Source organism: Girardinichthys multiradiatus, chromosome 13 (assembly GCF_021462225.1).
Source record: "Girardinichthys multiradiatus isolate DD_20200921_A chromosome 13, DD_fGirMul_XY1, whole genome shotgun sequence".
NCBI classification, from domain to species: domain Eukaryota; kingdom Metazoa; phylum Chordata; class Actinopteri; order Cyprinodontiformes; family Goodeidae; genus Girardinichthys; species Girardinichthys multiradiatus.
Window position 1 is genome coordinate 32,685,914 of NC_061806.1, and position 19,519 is coordinate 32,705,432.

General features: G+C 39.4%; 1 protein-coding gene across 9 annotated transcripts in view; it reads right to left on the minus strand.

The window, feature by feature from the left end:
* The window catches only part of LOC124879985 (protein MTSS 1-like), an 83,407-nt gene extending 63,932 nt beyond the window's left edge, over nucleotides 1–19,475 (minus strand). For 2 of the 9 annotated variants that reach the window (XM_047384871.1, XM_047384867.1), the window contains exons 1-3: nucleotides 19,025–19,470; nucleotides 2,916–2,977; nucleotides 532–605 (exon numbers count right to left, since the gene is read on the minus strand). In XM_047384871.1, the coding sequence (XP_047240827.1) occupies nucleotides 532–605; nucleotides 2,916–2,977; nucleotides 19,025–19,096 (208 nt within the window). In that variant the 5' untranslated portion in view covers nucleotides 19,097–19,470. Of the gene's footprint in view, nucleotides 1–531; nucleotides 606–2,915; nucleotides 2,978–19,024 lie in introns of all 9 variants that reach the window. The other 7 variants (XM_047384873.1, XM_047384872.1, XM_047384870.1 and 4 more) reach the window with 6 other exon arrangements.
* Between the last annotated feature and the right edge of the window lie 44 nt (nucleotides 19,476–19,519).

Consider the following 19,519-nt stretch of genomic DNA (forward strand, 5'->3'; position numbering starts at 1 on the left):
TCAGATTAGACTCATTATTTTTAACATAAACATTTTAAAATCAGTAATAATATGAAATGGTTCAAGTCAAAATAACAAAAAATAGCGAATGTGTTTTAGATCAGAATTTATTACCAATACAAAAACTAAACTATTATGTTTAAAACTTGCGGTGTTTGAGGCAGTCGACAGCCAGTGAGCAAATCTTGATCTTAAATGATAAATAAAAGAAACATCAATGTGTGACTTGCAGCAACAGAACTGAAAGAAAAACAAACCTTTAATCTCTGCTTCAACACAGCTTCAGATCAATCCTAACAGCTTTATTTCTTTTCCAAAAGGTCCAGAGAATGTCCAATAAAATCCTCCACAACAGCAGATTCAAAGCTTAGAGATAATTAATAAAATCTCAACCAAACAAAAACAGTTTTGTGTTTTGAGATTTGCTCGATGCATGATCGGGATGCATTTCGTGAAAAAATTAAGCCTCAGCAGTGTTGCATAGAAAAGTAATCTAGAATAGAAGAAAAGCATGTTTGATTTCCATCTTACCTCGACTGTTGGTTGCCAGATCGGCCACTTTTTGAAAGGCGTCCAGGAAAGCGGCGACTGCGACAACCGTTGTCCTTGGATAACCAACAGAGGGGGTATTAGTTAAAAAAGGCAGTCAATTAGTTAATAACTTTGTGAATAACAACAAATGTTATGTTTATAATGAGATGGAACAAATGTGTGTTAGCATTTCCCATTGAAGGGTACAGTTTAAGTGCATGTTTTGTTGCAATTTCCGTGCATGTGCATTTGTTTGCTGCTGAACATCAGCAGTAAAACCTACTGCTTTCTGTTTATTGTGTGAACCGTGTTAAAGGGAGCGAGATGGAGTGTCGGGAATGTGGTGAACAGGAGTTGAGCCTGACATATACACTCTTAATGAAGCACAGTGATTGGAATTTCATGAGCTGAGGTTATAAACACCTGCAGGATGCCAAGACCTGGGGTCAAGCTGTTGACATTTTAGAACACTGGGCAAACAATAATTTCAGAGACATTTAGTCAGAGCATAAATGTAAAATAAATTAATAATTTTGAAAATGTCTTCTGAAAAAAACAAATTTAGAAAATGCTATTTGAAAGTTCGCCAAAAGAAATGGAGAAACAAGTGCTCTGGGCCTCACAGGATTTGAACATTGGTTTGGATGTGGACAGACTGAATTCTGGTCAAGGTTAGAGTGGACAAACTCACTGAGGCCTCACTTGCCTCGACTAAGATTGATGTTCATTACTCCAACATCAGAACGAGACAGAACTAAATTGGCCTGTATGGCACAGTTCGATCCAAGACCAAAACCACTGCTGAGCAAAAGAAACAAAGGCTCATCTCAATTTTGCCAGAGGCTAACCTGATGATCCCCAAGACTTTTGGGAGAACATTAATGAAACAAAGGTAGAACCTTTCTAGAGGTGTGTTCAATTACATCTGGTGTGATAGTAACAGCATTTAATAAAAGGAACATCATACCAGTAGTAGTATACTGTATGATGCAGACGCTTTGATGGTCTGTGACTGTTTTACTGCCTAAGAGCCTGGAAGACTTCCTGTGGTAAACAGTACCAGACATTCTGCTGTTTACCAAAATATCCTAAAGAAGAATGTCTGGTCATCTGTTCATGACCCTCAAGCTGGAGCACAACAGTTTGAGGTAAAAACAAAAAACAGCTGATCCACATGGGAGACCCAACAAAAGTCACCATGAGCAAAACTTGACACTGTGTTCAGCTCGTGTTGAGCGTCAACCTGTGTGGTACAACAGGGCTGCTCTAAGAACAGTGTTTCAATTTACAGGTTTTCTGGATAGACTCTGCTGCTTTTACTCTTTAAAACCCAGTCATGGCAAAGTCATGTTTATGAATAATATCAAACATTTTAGATAAACTTTTGTGTTTAAACAATAAAGATGTAAAGATTTTATTAAATGTTATATACCTCTAAAATCTGTGCACTGATTGTCTCCATCCACTATTTCCACATCAATTATAAAAACTCAAGTGTGAACAAATTCAACAACTGCACTCTGAAAAAACAGATACGCCTCTCATTCTGATGTGAATTTTGATCTTCTGGTACACTAAAGTGATGTCAAAGTCAAAGTTTGCCAGTAGGAACAAGAGTTAGATTAGAATTTAAGGGCAGAGTCTGCTTTATAACCAGTTAACCTCCAATCAACAAGTGATTAAAATCATTCATCATCGGTTTCTACTTGAACAACTCAGACGGGTGATTGGCAGATCAATTACTGAAGAACCATATCTTTCTTCTCATTAAATGCATTAAAACTGAAATCTTCCCACCAAGCATGTTCTTTGATGCAATTTGTTTTAGATCAAGTAAAGACCAAATAAGTTTGGGACATTTGATCGCAAATAGAGATAATAGTTCTTTCACCTTCCATCATGTTCAAACTACCTCTATCAATGAACCTTCAGTGCTTTTTTTCTTATGTGCTCTGTTTCTTAATTCAAACAACTCGGCTTTAAACCTTTAAACATGGCTAAATTTAAATGAATAAGTAATCCGCAGTGATGTCGTAAACTTATTGCCAGTTATCTAAACCGCTTGAGAGCTATCTCTGGTGGCACAACCAGTTATTGGATTTAGGGAGGCCATTACTTTTAAACTTGGGCTAGGTTGTTTGGATGGCTTTATTCCCTTAAATAATAATCATATTTTCAAAACCGCATTGTGTTTTTATTCAGGTTATCATTCTATATCACAATCTGCTTGATAATCTGAAATGCATGACAAGAACAGAAGAAACTGTACTGTAGGTATTTTATCATAACCATCACAATTCTTAATGCCAAAAATTGTAACAAAACCAGCATTTTAGTTCAGTGCAAAATAAAATAGTATGAGAATGTGAATATGTGCAGGTTACCTTAGTTGTGTTTGCAGTTTGGTGGCTTTGCTGATGAAGTCATCCCAGATGGGGTAACTGCCCTGAAGACGAAGAGAGAAAATGAGATGATAGGATATACATCCAAAACGGTCATACTCAGTCTAATTTCAGTCAAACAGAAAAAGTTTGAAAAAGTCACCTTTTTATTAGGTTAACATCAAAGAAATGGGGAGGGGGACAATATGCCACCTTTACTATATTGTTATGTGATCATATTGTTAGAACAGGCACACACTTTGTTATTTTACCCTTTTATTCTTCAAAACTGATATTACATGTACTCAGCAATAAATAACCCAATTTATTGCCCCTCATGAAAAGTTCCCCCATGAAAAGTTCCCCCATGCATAACTTGTCTGACCTCAACACAAATTCTAAACAGAAAAAGCCCGCTCTCAGTCAGACAGGATGGAGACCAATCAATAGGTTCGATCCATATGCACCACCCGAAGCAGTCTGTGCAGAAAAGGGCCAAACAAGCCCCTCCGGGCATGCAAATCCAGCCCATGTTCACAAACAACGACCGATATGAGAAAGACATGAGGACCAAGAGAACAAACGCTGCAATGCGGTGCTGCTAGATGTGTGCTGAGGAAACTACACTGAAGGAAACGCCTTGACACCGCAGCCAAGCACACAGGAGCATGAGAAAGTAGGGTATCCTTCTTATGTCAGCGGGAGTCACCAGATGCCATCTAACAGGGTGGGGCTTATAACTCTCCTCCTTCACTGCACCAAAAGATCTGGGGAATCTTCTCTCACTGGATCATGTGGTATACTCTAGTGTATGAACCAAAAATGGGATTTATGAGTTAAGAATTTTAAAGGGGATAGTTAGCTATTTAAATGAGTCCGTACTTATTTAAATACTTTATGATCCATCACAACAAAAAGCCTTTTTAAGGCTCCTGTATAGTTATAATAAATCACTGAACAATTTAGAAATCTAGTTAATTGAGCTTTTTCCTCTCAACTTTTAAGTGAGACAGTTGTTTTGCTTTAATTCATCTTAACTATGTTGTGATACGGCAAACAAAATTTTGAGGTCTCCAAAAAAAATTAACAAATGAGCTATAATTTATCTTGTAAAGACAGATCTGCTGCAAGTCTTTTTAGTTGCATTGTATTTATTAAAACCTCTGCCTTATAAGTTGGAGAATTTTAATGCATCAGTGATGCAGATAGTTGACTCCCCAACTTTATTAGAAAAAACTGCCTTATTTCAAATGGCATCAAATTAATCACTTTCTTCAAACTTCTACACACACTACTACATTATGACAATGTGAAAGACATTAGTTTGAGAAAAAAACACAAAATAAAAAAAAAAGATTAAACAAATTACATCTATGCAAGTACCATTTGGAGTAAGGCAGTAACATAACTAAATGTGGAAAAAGTACAGTGCTGTGAATGTTTTCTAAAATCACTGTAAATCAGATCAGAGTTTTGCAAAAATCTCTGATCGTAATTGGGCACAAAATCTAAGATCTAATCGAAAACAAGAGTTTTTGAGTTTTTCATTGAAATAATAATTACGTTATCTGTAATAGCACACTCACCTAATGTCAACAAATATCATTGCTCTGTGCGAAAAGAAATCTTCAGGGGGAAACACTAACAGCTGATAAGACATATGCCCTGTTTTAGCTAATTTTAGATTTTTTTTATTTATTTAAAACCTAAACTAAAAAGTTCATGCAATGGGATAAATAAATAAATCGTTGGATATGAAACATATACAGTGTCACAACAGAAAGTGAAGTTTGTTTCTGTTTTATCAACCAAACAACACCTCAATATGCTGGTTAAAACTGATTGATATCTTAAGTTTTTCCTCTGTGTGTCGTATATGCAATATACGAAACAAGTAAACAATGTCATAGATAAACAAAAATGTTTGCAGTGAAGAATCCACCTAGCATGTTCCGCTTACATGTATGGTCTTGTGTTATAATGCATCGCGACCTGTGTGTGGCTTTTTTCCTTTCAAAGGCTGAACTCATGTGCTTCGGGCAGTTTTGTTTTGAGAAGTCAGCCCAAGATGCCAGATAGAGAAGAAGCAGCAGCGTCACCCTGGCAGTGGTCTACAGGTCTTTCTCAAAATATTAGCATATTGTGATAAAGTTCATTATTTTCCATAATGTCATGATGAAAATTTAACATTCATATATTTTAGATTCATTGCACACTAACTGAAATATTTCAGGTCTTTTATTGTCTTAATACGGATGATTTTGGCATACAGCTCATGAAAACCCAAAATTCCTATCTCACAAAATTAGCATATTTCATCCGACCAATAAAAGAAAAGTGTTTTTAATACAAAAAACGTCAACCTTCAAATAATCATGTACAGTTATGCACTCAATACTTGGCTTGAGGGTGTCAATAGTGGCCTTCTGGACAGCAGTCAGGTCTGCAGTCTTACCCATGATTGGGGTTTTGAGTGATGAACCAGGCTGGGAGTTTTAAAGGCCTCAGGAATCTTTTGCAGGTGTTTAGAGTTAACTCGTTGATTCAGATGATTAGGTTCATAGCTCGTTTAGAGACCCTTTTAATAATATGCTAATTTTGTGAGATAGGAATTTTGGGTTTTCATGAGCTGTATGCCAAAATCATCCGTATTAAGACAATAAAAGACCTGAAATATTTCAGTTAGTGTGCAATGAATCTAAAATATATGAATGTTAAATTTTCATCATGACATTATAGAAAATAATGAACTTTATCACAATATGCTAATATTTTGAGAAGGACCTGTATATGAAGCATCCTATGTTAGATGACATCATTTCCCAAAACTACTAAAGTACAAAATGGTGAAAGGGTTAAATGACCAGCACCTGTGGCGATAGCAGCACCGTTTAGAAGTCCGTTCATTCTGGAGGTAACACTAGCTTCTAAGACATAGATCAAAAACACCAGATGTGCGAGGATGGCTGCTCGATGGTGTTGACCACATGTCAATACAACTAATCTGTTCAGCCACAATTTAAAACCTGCAATGAGTTATGAGCAACTTATGGCTGGAATTCTTGCATTTATTTGCCTGAATCTAAATCTGTGTATATGATCTTTAAGTGAAGTTGAAATAATTTCTAATTCACTTATTTTGTAGTTCATTAAGTTTAATTATATCTAAATGTTTTCTTATGTATTTTCAATTTATATATTTTTTCCAGACAATCCAAAGGCAATACATTTCTTATTTATCTGTATTTTGTGATTTTTATTTTAAAAGGAATATTCAACAGGAAGCCATTAGGGAAAATATCATCTTGCAAGACAATCCAGTGTTCAAGTCCAATAAATGCTCCGTTTTTCTAATTGCAATGTTTAAGTGCTTTAAATAATCATGATTTTAATATTGACCTAAATAATAGTGATCATAATCGTTTCCATAGTCAAGCAGGCCTAGTTCCAATACATGAAAATCTGAACAACTGATCAGGTGGATCGATACCATCAGCAGCCCTAATCTAGCATTGAAACACTTATATTGTTTGGCTGGGAGAACTGCTGACCCTTGTTAAAGTGTAGACTGTTTCTAAGCTAATAAAGCACCAAATGCATGGAAATGCACATTTAAGTTTGTTTTAAATAGCTGAAACTGGGCCCCCATCAGATTACCCTCTCAGCCCTCCGAGGCTTATTTTAGGTTTTCTAGGTACACTTTTATGGATCATTTTAAAAAGTGCCTAAAAGAAAAACATCTGAACTATTGTTTTAGATGAGTCTTTGTCTGTCCTGTTTTTAGTCCAAACTGATTGCATTAATGAGTCCAGGGTCATACAACAGCCACATTTTGGATACAGTCACAGTTCCATTTATACAGCTTAGTATGATCTTCTTTGGCTCAATACAGCGACCACCGCCTCTTTTCTCTGCGTCATCCTCTGTCAGTTTCCTTATCCACCAGTGCCGCTGGGTGTGTTCAGCCTCTCGTTTGTGAGAGTGATGCCCGGCGTCATTGCCTGACTACCGTTGCCATGGCAATGCTCCTGCTGCAGAGGGGCTTCAGATAGAGAATGGGGCTTATTTTGGGGAGGGGAGAGACCCACGTGCATGTATCCACACCCAAACACACATATTCTGCTTCTGTCATTGATTTGCTTTTGACTTACTGTTCATTTTAATAAGCATTACTCCACTATTTTAGCAGTCTCTTTCCATGCACACCCTCTTAATTTGTCAAAGGGACTGGCATTCCTTCTTCCGGCTCATTAATCAAGCCTTCCATGATACGCTACATATTATAAATGTATATATAGCCACATCTCATTACATCCTTTCTCTTGGTCTCGTTCTGTTTAAAATACACACAGAAGAGAGGGCAAGGTCTCAGCAGCTGCATCAATCAGTCAACGTGGGCATAAATTGTCACCGTGGTAACAACCAGAGGCAGCAGAAGCAGCCTGTTGGTCCTTCAGGAATTCACTGATACATTTGTGCAGCTCTGTGAGTAACCAGATGAGCTTAAAAATCTCATAATCCTTGGTTTTTGTTTGTTCCAGAGCATCTCTTTAATGTCGATGGTGAAGAAGTGTAGGCTGACTCAAAGCTGATTTAATTTCTTATTGTTTTAGCCTTAAAAGTGAAAAAAAAATAAAAAGAAAAAAAAAAGAAAAGAAAAAGAGTGCAGCCATTCATATTTTTCATAATATACTGGGATTTGAGTCTGCTACTTTTATTAAGATCTTGATCTGAGAATGAGGCAACCTGGAGTTGATTTGGATTTTTGCACAGAAATGTTTTCACAAAATGTTATCCGATTATCATTTCTATAAATCTATCTCAAAGCAATACAGTGAGTGTAGCAAAAAGTCAAAAAATCCTTTTTACTAAACGGTTGCTTTTCATGACGGCACAAAAAGCACCTCTTAAAAAAAAAAAAAAAAGGCACGTCTCCACTTCCATAGTTTTTCCAAATTTTTCCATATTGTTTTGTCTTAGCTGGCTCGTTTGGATGGGGTGGACCCTTTTTTTTTTTCTTTCTTTTTTTTTTTTTAGGGTTGACGGTTGGGGTCTGGGCCGGGTGGTGCCCAGCCCTAGTGTGGACTATTGGCTCGGGAGGGTCCGCTTGGGTGTGTGTCAGCTCACACCCGGTGACTGCTTGGCAGTGCCTTGGTCAGCTGGCTCTGTTGGACCACTGCTTGGGGGTGGTATGCCCTTAGGGCTTTGGGTCCATGGCTGGACCTCCCTTTCAGCTAGGAGTAGTTTTACTTCATAATACTTTTTACCTCTACTTGACTGAAGTTATTTTAAAGTACAGCTACTCTTACTTTGATAGAAATTCAAACACACTGTGCATCTGGTTCCAGACGTTGTTGGGTTCTGTAAAAAGATTCATCTTTGCATCTGTTGCTTCTTTCCTGAAAGGACTCTCTTGCTGATGGTTCAAACCTTTTAACCATGCAGACTGTTTAGGCCATTTTTTTCCCCGGGGTGCTTAAGATGAAAGTGGTAGATCAACTTCAATCTACAAAGCCTTTGAGAAACACTAGGGGCAAAGTTAAAAACGTTCAGAATTAGAGTGTTGATGATACATTGATAAACATAAATATCTCTAATTTAACTAAAATACTTTTGACATAAAAGTGATTATTTAGAAAAAACAATTCATGCCATCTGAGGACCAGCATAAAACAGAAAATGTGTATAATAATCAATGAAACTTGGCTTGTCAAACAGAAACATAACATCTGCAACAGAAAACAAGAACAGAGAGAGGCTCAGGATAGTCAATGGGTTTGTTCCATCAGCACAAAGTGACCCGTTTGACTGGAGCTCCAAAAATCAATGTTGCAGCTCCAACTCTGATGTTTCCATGGCAATCTCGATGCTTATACACCATTTAACCTTTAGCACATCCTATGCATATCCTTGCAACAGCCATACCACTATGATTTGAGGTTTCAAGCAGTTGTTCTGCCTCAACAGTCTTGACTCAGGACATCTGTCATTTGCAAGGTAGGATCTCTTAAGGCATCTCATTGGTAGGTGATACAGAGATTCTGAACGCAAAGTCTGTAAAAAAAAGTCTATAAAAAGGGACAGTGCAGGCTAGTAGGGTTCTGTGGAGAGGTCATAAGTATTTAATATCCTACCTGCAGTAGAGAACAAGTTTAGATAAAAGGAAGAGATGTTTTGATCATACAGGCAGAGGTCCCAAGATGATTTCTGCCATTTATCAAACCTAAATCTCAGAAGCTTCATAGCAGTTATTGCAAACACTATTAAGGCCAAGATTTGCACCATGATTACAATTGCATTAGACAGTAATTTACATAGAATTACATGGTTTTACATATTGGAAATCTGATCTTAAGTCTTAATCACAAAGGATTTTTTCTTTACCTGGTTATGCTTTACATGTTCCATCCTGAATGTTATTAGTAATGAATACTGTTTATCAGTGTCTAGACAGAATCTGCAACTGGTTATCTCATAGATTTGGTTTAATGGAAAAACTCTTAAACCAAACTGCAGATGCACAAAAATCTAACTTCTATATTACTGGAAACAAAATCAGTGGTAGAAAGGCAATCAGTTATCATCTTGTATGTACAAATCACATCACAATGATGACTGCAATATTTTGCATTCACACAAGCTATCTTTGTGCCTACCTGTATGATAATGGCTTAACCCAGTGGTAACATTAGCAAGACTTCCCCATATGGACACCAACTCACCAAACAAAGAAAACGGCAGCAACACTAGAGTTTCTATGAAGTATCGACTATAAACACAGGACAAAACCACAACAGATCCAGGTTTAAAAGCAGATTTTAGGCTCAGTGTAAAGCAGCTCACAGCATAAGAGGATGAGCCGTTGTCTCCTCTGAGGACAAGCATGTAGATCAGTTCCACTTAAATGGATCAACAGTATAATGTGTCTGCTTTATTTTAACCAGCACAACGATGTGTAAATGATTAAACACTTATTGCTAGACACGTTCACATTTGCAAAGGACGTAAAAACCATCTGGGTATACATCACACCGCAAAGAAGAAATGCAGATATTGAAGTGAAGTGCTGAATGAAGCAAAACGAGGCCACGCTAAACATCTCATGCACTCAATTTAATCTAAATGAGGGTAGGAGGTCAGACTCGCAGGACGCCAGTTAAATGATCCGCTCAGCAGAGTAAAACAGAGAAGCTGACATCTGATATCCGTGTGCTTCTTATAGACAATGTAGGAAACTGAACATGTATTCTTTTGGCATTACAATATCAAAGGATTCAATAGCATTTCATTTTCATTAATGATTATGTTTTTAGGTAAATAATGTGTTGTTATTCTGCCTTTTCCAAAGCTCCTGCCTAAGCATGGCTGGTGCTAAGATCAGTTCTCACCGGTTCTGTAAAACAACTGGTTTGATTTTCCATAAAACTAAGAGCCAAGCGGATTAATGTCCTTTAAAATGTCTCATTGTTTTATTTCATGTTGCAACAAGACAGTTTAGTTACACAAAATTATATTTATCCCAGTAGCCTTGCAAACAGAGGCCCAAAAATGAGCACTTTGCTAACCATGTTTTAAACAACAATGGTGCTTTAAATGCTACAGACCTAATAAATTATCTGCACTAGCAGCACTGGAAAACTGGAGTAAAAAGCAACTTTTACAACATTTATTAACGCCACCTGACATTATCAAACGTTGGAGTTAAAAAACTGAGTTAGAAAAGGCGGGTAATATCAAAATAAACTGCAAAAAGAGTCCGGTGGTATTATTCTGATGCAGTTCTGGTGAAAATCTGACATTTTATCATTGTTGAAGCACTATGTTTTTACATTAAAAAAAACAAAACAATTATTTTAAATTAGAGACACCAAAAACTAAACTCTGGATTTTTAACAGTGGTGCTCACAATGTTTTGATTGGCTATAGGTCCCAATGAGCCAGCCTTTAGCTCCTAATAAAAGCAGTTCTTTCCTCTGGTTCAGCACTGAACTGGAACTCTGTTAGCTCCAGGTTTTCAGAGCAGTAAAGCTTGCATAGCACCAATTCTTTTTGCCACCAGTTTAGCAATAAAAAAAACAATTTCTATATTCGCACCAAGTAACTGCCGGGCTTCAGTAAATTACTGTCTACTTCAGGATCTGGAGGTGGGCTCATTTTAACAAATAAAACTTTGTGGCCATCTCCCAATCCCAAGATTATTTTGCATCCAGACAGCATAATTTAAGACAAAACTAATAGAAACACAGCTTCAGTGTGAATAAAATGTCTGCTTAGCACTGTAGGACTCCACTAGAAACACTGCTGGGTCTTCACATGTCACCAGCTGGTTCTGCTGGAGGTTTCTTCCAGTTAAAAGGGAGTTTTTCCTCTCCACTGTCTCTACATGCATGCTCAGTATGAGGGATTGCTGCAAAGTCAATGCCAGTGACTGTCCACTGTCTCTACGTGCTCATCCAGGAGGAGTGAATGCTACAAATCTCTGACTCGATGCAATCTGCTGGGTTTCCTTAGACAGAAAAACTTTTTATCGAATTTGAATAAATAACTGAATCTGTCTGCACTGTTCAATGGTTACGATTACTTCGAATGTATGTACCTGACTTTTGTGAAGTGCCTTGAGACAACCTGTGTTGTGAATTGGCACTATATAAATAAACTGAATTGAATTTATTTATAAATCCAGTTTGACACAGTGAGTACAACTTTGTTTAGAAAGAATCACACATTTAAAGATGAATGGACAGAAGCATATGTTTCCTTTTAACTTCCGTAGGGTGTAAAACCAGTCTGCTTCATATGTTTTGAATCAGCTGGACTTATAAAGAGCGGAAATCTGATGAGACATTCTGAAACCAAACATAAAAACTTCAACCAAAGCTATCCGCCTGTATAGGACAAGGAGAATAAACCCTGTGCTTGTGACATTTCCTGGTTGTTTTTCTTTAATTCAACCAACGTGTGGAGGGACGAATGAAAATAGGATGATAATGCATTCTGAAGACAATTAGCAGCAGACTGAAGCCTCCTCCACACACTGTGACACAGATACATGCTGCTCCATCTACAACTGTATGTCAGCTGACAAATCTGTCAGTGAGTCTCAAACATCCTAAACTGAAATACCTTTGAGATCATTCAGACTGAAATTCATAATGAAAATAAGTCGTTTATTTTTGTCAATGTTACCTTCAAGTGTATGTTAAAGCTAAAATATGTAATATTTGTTTACTGTAGAATTTTATAAAAGTGCAACCTTGTAGAGCACACTGCATGTGCTGCTCTCCAAATAACATTTCTAATTATAAAGCTTAACAAGCAAAGATTTAAGCAAAACTGGTTTTCAGCAGGAAAAGCAGAAGTTGGCTCAGTTTATGAGAACAATATCCAAATAAACATTTATTCCCTCTTTTTCAGACAGCAGCAACAGAATTAAGCAGGAAAGATTTGGGGTTTCAAAATATCCAATGGTAAAAGTGCGTTTCTCACCTTAGGGATTCAGCTCTGCTTGCCAACTGATTACTGAGGCAGAAATCAAAGATCTGGTGACTGGAAGTGAGGGAATTTGCTCAAATGTGACCCAACAATCAGTGTCAGACATATCTGATTCTGCCGCCTCTTCCTATTCCCAACTCATAACCTACTGCTGCTTCAGCAAGAGCCTGAGCAGATGATTTCCACCATGATTGGTAGATCCATCAAATTCTACACACTCAAACACGGGGTGTGGCCTTCACTTGTCCAGAAAATATGTTATTGTAATGTTCAGCCCGAGTTAACATTTACACAACCAATAAACATGACGTTTTTTTTACTTCTGTATGGACAGAAGTAAAAAAAAATATTTAAAAAAACCCAGCAAGGTAGAGGTTGGTGTTGAATATGAGTCCCTTGCAAGAAAGACCTGTAACTTAACCCTCAACTTCCCTCTGCCCCCTAAACAGATGAAGAGTGCCTTTAACAATTTACTACTGGCATCAGTAAGTAAACCTTTCACAGGTTAAAACAAAAACACAAAGTACTGGCAATATGCAGATGTGAAGCACTTATGAAGGTCTTTGACCAAAGGTCTATATGTTAGTAACTGGTTATGCAGTGTGGGTGCACCCCAATTTCTTTAATTTTGGGTGATCGGCCGATACTTGCATGTAAGACTGATCTTATCCACCGATCTTATCTACTTGTTTAACCTATTCTGTAAGTTTTGTTTTAAAAATGTGAAAAATATAAGACTAAAAGGAACTGCAATGCTCTAAACCTTTTCATTAATATTTGAGAGCACCACCTCATGCGCAGTTAAAACAAGTTTGTATTTTTTCCATGGGGTTTTGAAGGTGTATTTTGACCTTACAACACCTGATGGTGTCCGTTATACCAAAGATTGGTATTGGCCAGTCAGGCTTTTGAAAGATCGGGGAACGGCCGGAAAATTGCAATCGGTGCATCCTTAGTTATGATTACTTGCTGGATTCCATCCTAATCAACTTTATATGTGAGAAGCATAAAGGTTAATGTTATACACACCGCTACACTTTTGGCTTACAGTACAGTTGCGCATAGGTTCAGATGAAACACCTAAAAAATGTTGGACAATTTCCACATTAGACATTGCATATGTAGATAAGCAGAAAAACAGAGCATCCTTTCATTGGAAACCATGTGGTGCACCATGACTGCCACAGAATAAACAAGCAGCTGCAGTCCACGCTTTGCTTAAACTGATCCAGATCCCAAACTACTCCAAAAATGGTTCAAACTGTTTTTTTAACTAATAGCAGCAAAGGGGTAAGTTACAGACCCAACATAACGAGCACACAAATGAAAATCAATTTGGTAAAGGATTTGTTCACTTTCAGCCTCTGGTAATGGTATAAAGCAGTTCATGAAACAGGGAAGTGGTTTCAAACCAGCATTTAGTCAGTTACTGTGTCTCAGACTATTTCATTCAGGTAAACTATTAATAATTTACATATTTTGTGATGCACCAACCCATCAACAAGTAACCAACAAGGACATTTTCCTTGACTAGCAGATCAAATGCAGATTTATCTTCTCGTACTCGTCATCTTCCGCTTATCCGGGACCGGGTCGCGGGGGCAGCAGACTCAGCAGAGACACCCAGACGTCCCTCTCCCCAGACACCTCCTCCAGTTCCTCCAGGGGGAGCCCAAGGCGTTCCCAGGCCAGCTGAGAGGCATAGTCCCTCCAGCGTGTCCTGGGCCGTCCCCTGGGCCTCCTCCCGGTGGGACGTGCCTGGAACACCTCCCGAGGAAGGCGTCCAGGAGGCATCCGGTATAGATGGCCGAGCCACCTCAACTGGCTCCTCTCGATGTGGAGGAGCAGCGGCTCTACTCCGAGCACCTCCCGGATGGCCGAGCTCCTCACCTATCTCTAAGGGAGTGCCCGGCCACCCTACGGAAGAAGCTCATTTCAGCCGCTTGTATCCGGGATCTCGTTCTTTCGGTCATGACCCAAAGTTCATGGCCAAAGGTGAGGGTAGGAACAGCGCATGCTGTAGGTCTTGGCTAGAGGGGGCCAGCAGGACCACGTCATCTGCAAAAAGAAGAGACAAAATCCACTGGTCCCCAAACCAGACCCCCTCCGGCCTTTGACTGCGTCTAGAAATCCTGTCCATAAAAGTTATGAACAGGACCGGTGACAAAGGACAGCCCTGCTGGAGTTCAACATGCACCGGGAACAGGTCCGACTTAGTGCCGGCAATGCGGACCAAACTCCTGCTCCGTTCGTACAGGGACCGGATGGCCCCTAATAAAGGGCCCCCGATTCCATATTCCTGGAGCACCCCCCACAGGGCATCACGAGGGACACAGTCGAATGCCTTCTCCAGGTCCACAAAACACATGTGAACCGGTTGGGCAAACTCCCATGAACCCTCAAGTACCCTGTAGAGGGTATAGAGCTGGTCCAGTATTCCACGGCCGGGACGAAAACCACACTGCTCCTACTGAAGCCGAGGTTCGACTATCGGTCATTTAATGTAATTTTTTGGGGTGCTAGTGACATTTATTCTTTAGCATCTTGACAGGCAGGGAGAGAGAGCCAGACGACATGCTGTAAATGGCCCAGGGTCAGGAATCGAACCAAGGACAGCTGCGTTGAGGACTATAGGCTCTATATATTGTGCCTCTGCTCTCTGAAAACCAAAAACTCCCACTTATTTTAATCTATAAATCTTAGTTTGAGTTTAGTAGAAATTACAAAGGCTTTGATGCACAAATGTGGATAATCTTGTAATTTCTTCTTTTTCAGATATTTTCCCAGCTTTGTCAAGCAACCAGCAGCGCTTTATGCTCAATGTTTGTTTCATTAAGTTGTTTAATGAAAAGGAAAGTCACACAAATTAACTTTTATGGTTTATAATGTTGAGAAAGAAAATCAGCAAGTCCGACCTCAAAGAAAATAGAAAATTAGTACCGGCCTATAAAAGCCTGATCGGGTCATCTCCCAGACCCAGTTAACTAGTGTTTTGTTACATCAAGGAGGACTTCACCTCACTAGTAACATCAGTGGGGAATCAGCAGAGTTTTCACACAGCAATAAAAGCCAACATGTTCCAAACGAAAGCCTCAAACAGGAACAGTAACAAAGTAGCTTTAAAAGTACATCTGTGAAAATGACTTGACTGAAAAGGCTTCAGACTGAAGGGAAATGAAAAGTTTCTTGTGCTACCTGTCCAAAAGATTTATTTCTAGGTTGATCTATCTATAAATATGATTTACAGATGACTAGGAACTCCCAACAAATAAATGCTAGCATAGGTTCTAGACAGGAGGCTCATTTCAAACACTTAACTCAGTTCTGAGCTGAACATACAGGTCCTTCTCAAAATATTAGCATATTGTGATAAAGTTAATTATTTTCCATAATGTCATGATGAAAATTTAACATTCATATATTTTAGATTCATTGCACACTAACTGAAATATTTCAGGTCTTTTATTGTCTTAATACAGATGATTTTGGCATACAGCTCATGAAAACCCAAAATTCCTATCTCACAAAATTAGCATATCATTAAAAGGGTCTCTAAACGAGCTATGAACCTAATCATCTGAATCAACGAGTTAACTCTAAACACCTGCAAAAGATTCCTGAGGCCTTTAAAACTCCCAGCCTGGTTCATCACTCAAAACCCCAATCATGGGTAAGACTGCCGACCTGACTGCTGTCCAGAAGGCCACTATTGACACCCTCAAGCAAGAGGGTAAGACACAGAAAGAAATTTCTGAACGAATAGGCTGTTCCCACAGTGCTGTATCAAGGCACCTCAGTGGGAAGTCTGTGGGAAGGCAAACATGTGGCAGAAAACGCTGCACAACGAGAAGAGGTGACCGGACCCTGAGGAAGATTGTGGAGAAGGGCCGATTCCAGACCTTGGGGGACCTGCGGAAGCAGTGGACTGAGTCTGGAGTAGAAACATCCAGAGCCACCGTGCACAGGCATGTGCAGGAAATGGGCTACAGGTGCCGCATTCCCCAGGTCAAGCCACTTTTGAACCAGAAACAGCGGCAAAAGCACCTGACCTGGGCTACAGAGAAGCTGCACTGGACTGTTGCTCAGTGGTCCAAAGTACTTTTTTCGGATGAAAGCAAATTCTGCATGTCATTCGGAAATCAAGGTGCCAGAGTCTGGAGGAAGACTGGGGAGAAGGAAATGCCAAAATGCCAGAAGTCCAGTATCAAGTACCCACAGTCAGTGATGGTCTGGGGTGCCGTGTCAGCTGCTGGTGTTGGTCCACTGTGTTTTATCAAGGGCAGGGTCAATGCAGCTAGCTATCAGGAGATTTTGGAGCACTTCATGCTTCCATCTGCTGAAAAGCTTTATGGAGATGAAGATTTCATTTTTCAGCACGACCTGGCACGTGCTCACAGTGCCAAAACCACTGGTAAATGGTTTACTGACCATGGTATCACTGTGCTCAATTGGCCTGCCAACTCTCCTGACCTGAACCCCATAGAGAATCTGTGGGATATTGTGAAGAGAACGTTGAGAGACTCAAGACCCAACACTCTGGATGAGCTAAAGGCCGCTATCGAAGCATCCTGGGCCTCCATAAGACCTCAGCAGTGCCACAGGCTGATTGCCTCCATGCCACGCCGCATGGAAGCAGTCATTTCTGCCAAAGGATTCCCGACCAAGTATTGAGTGCATAACTGTACATGATTATTTGAAGGTTGACGTTTTTTGTATTAAAAACACTTTTCTTTTATTGGTCGGATGAAATATGCTAATTTTGTGAGATAGGAATTTTGGGTTTTCATGAGCTGTATGCCACAATCATCCGTATTAAGACAATAAAAGACCTGAAATATTTCAGTTAGTGTGCAATGAATCTAAAATATATGAATGTTAATTTTTTATCATGACATTATGGAAAATAATTAACTTTATCACAATATGCTAATATTTTGAGAAGGACCTGTATTGCCCACAGCTCAGTTAACTGTAATCTGCATCTGTTGCTTTCAAACAGTTTGTCTTTCATCCTGAACCTCTTAACTGCAGAAAAATCTTTGCCGACTTCAAGTAGATAGATTTTATGGTAACCCTTTAAAGTCACATGTAAACAAAGTGCTGTGATGTTTTATTCATGCAGAGCCAAGATAAAGATCATAGTCGTATTGGATGTTAAAAGACTAGCTGCCTCTTCTGATTGATTTCAGAAAAAAGGAGTAAAAATGTATGTAAAAAAAACAACAACAAAAATTAAGATAAAACATGGGTGAAAACTCAAGAAGAAGACGAGGAAATAAAGCAGCAGGATGACGGAAGAAGAGAACAAATTGGGTAGAAGTGGGAAGAGTAGAGGTGGAAGAGATGGTGAAAGAATGAGTAGACAAAGAGGATAAAATGGAGTGAATCACAACAAACAAATGTAAAACAAACAGAAACATGGGAAGGGAAAAGGGTGTGGCAGAGAACTCCATACCTCCTTCAGAGAACCCACAGCTACACTGGTTAGAAACCACCTGCCTGTAACTACGTAACCCACAGGAACAGGTGTATCCATCATGCAACATTCCCATTTATCAACCAACATGGTGGAACACTGCAAGAAAGTTTAGTGTTGTGTCAATTCTTACTCATCAAGATCTGATGCAAAAGTAGACACAGTCAACGTCATGCTTACGGGTACTAAATGGGTATACTGGTTTCTGTTAAACTGCAAAATCTTCCATCATAGCATTCCTGTGGTTAAAAGACAGGTTGGGGATATGAGTGATGAAAGTTTTCTCAACCTGTACAGAGTGGGAGTATGCACTGCCCCTCCCCCAAATGTTGCTGCACACTGCTGGCTGAAAGGCTACAATATTTTACACTTTCCCTTGTTGATAACAAATGAAAATATTTCCAGCCGCGAAAAAAGATCAGTCGTGATGTGAAGGCTAAAAGACATTTAAGATGGTCTCTCATTTTTAGAAAATATCTGTAGGAAAAGCTGAACATTTTCCCTAACAAATAGCAGTTTTAAAATAGCTCCTCATTAATTTTCCATTAGCAGACTTCTTGATTAATACCCATTCATTTAAGCAGATTATCTTCTTGAAGAAAAAAAAAAATCTCATTTAATGCTTTCTGACGGGAATGTTAAACTCTTCTTGACATGTAATTCATTCAGATGAAAGACAGTCACAGGTTTCTCTCTAAAATAAATGTATCAAATTAAACCAATCTGTATCTTCCTCACCTCTAAATAAAACATCCGTTTTATGCTGAGTTTCTTATTTTCTTTGAAGCTGAGAGGAGGCACATTATCTTGCATCTAATTGTGTTTCCATGTCCTGAAGCGACAAAGCAACAGTGGTTCATCCATGCAAAGCTCTCCTGTGTTTAGTTACCTTGGTAAACCTGGGTTTACATGCTATGACAAGAAGCTGCAGCCCTTCACTTCCTGCCCCCACAACCTGCCTCCCTCCCCTCCAGGATAATTAGCAAATTAATGATGTCGCTTGCAAATCAGAGAGACAAGCACAATTACTCCACCATTCCCTGCTTTTGTGCAACAGGGCCTGGAGGACCACTTTGAAATATGTTATATTAGAGAAAGATTGTAATCACAACTCAGAAGAAGCAACAATTGTAATTTGTGTTACCTTCATGTCTCCAATGACAGTCTGGAAAAGCCCCCCCAGCGCGCTGCACTCCTTCTCCATCACCGTCTCCATCTTCAGCTGTGTTAACGGAAATTGCAGACACTCTCACACGCAGCTCCCGGAGTCCATAAATGACACGGAACCAAAGGAACAAATCACTGTAAAGGGTGAAACTGATAAGGCTCAGTTTCGTGCTGCGGGGTGTCCACGGCTGGCGATGGAGTCCTGAGCGCGGACAGAAGGTGCAGCAGAGCCGGCTAGTTTCCACTCGCTGCCGGTAACTCCCATGTCTGCAGCAGGCGGAGGAGAGGCATGACGATGGAGGGGTGTGGAGGGAGTAAAGTGACAGCCAGAGAGAGGAGTAAGTTTCCACACAGAGCTGCGCCTCCGGCACCGAGACAGGGGACGGGGCACGAGAGCGCGCTTCTTTGGGGCGTGAACGCGCTGGAACGTGGCCCCGCCTTTAAATCAGGAAGTTTTTTTTGGTTTTTTTCA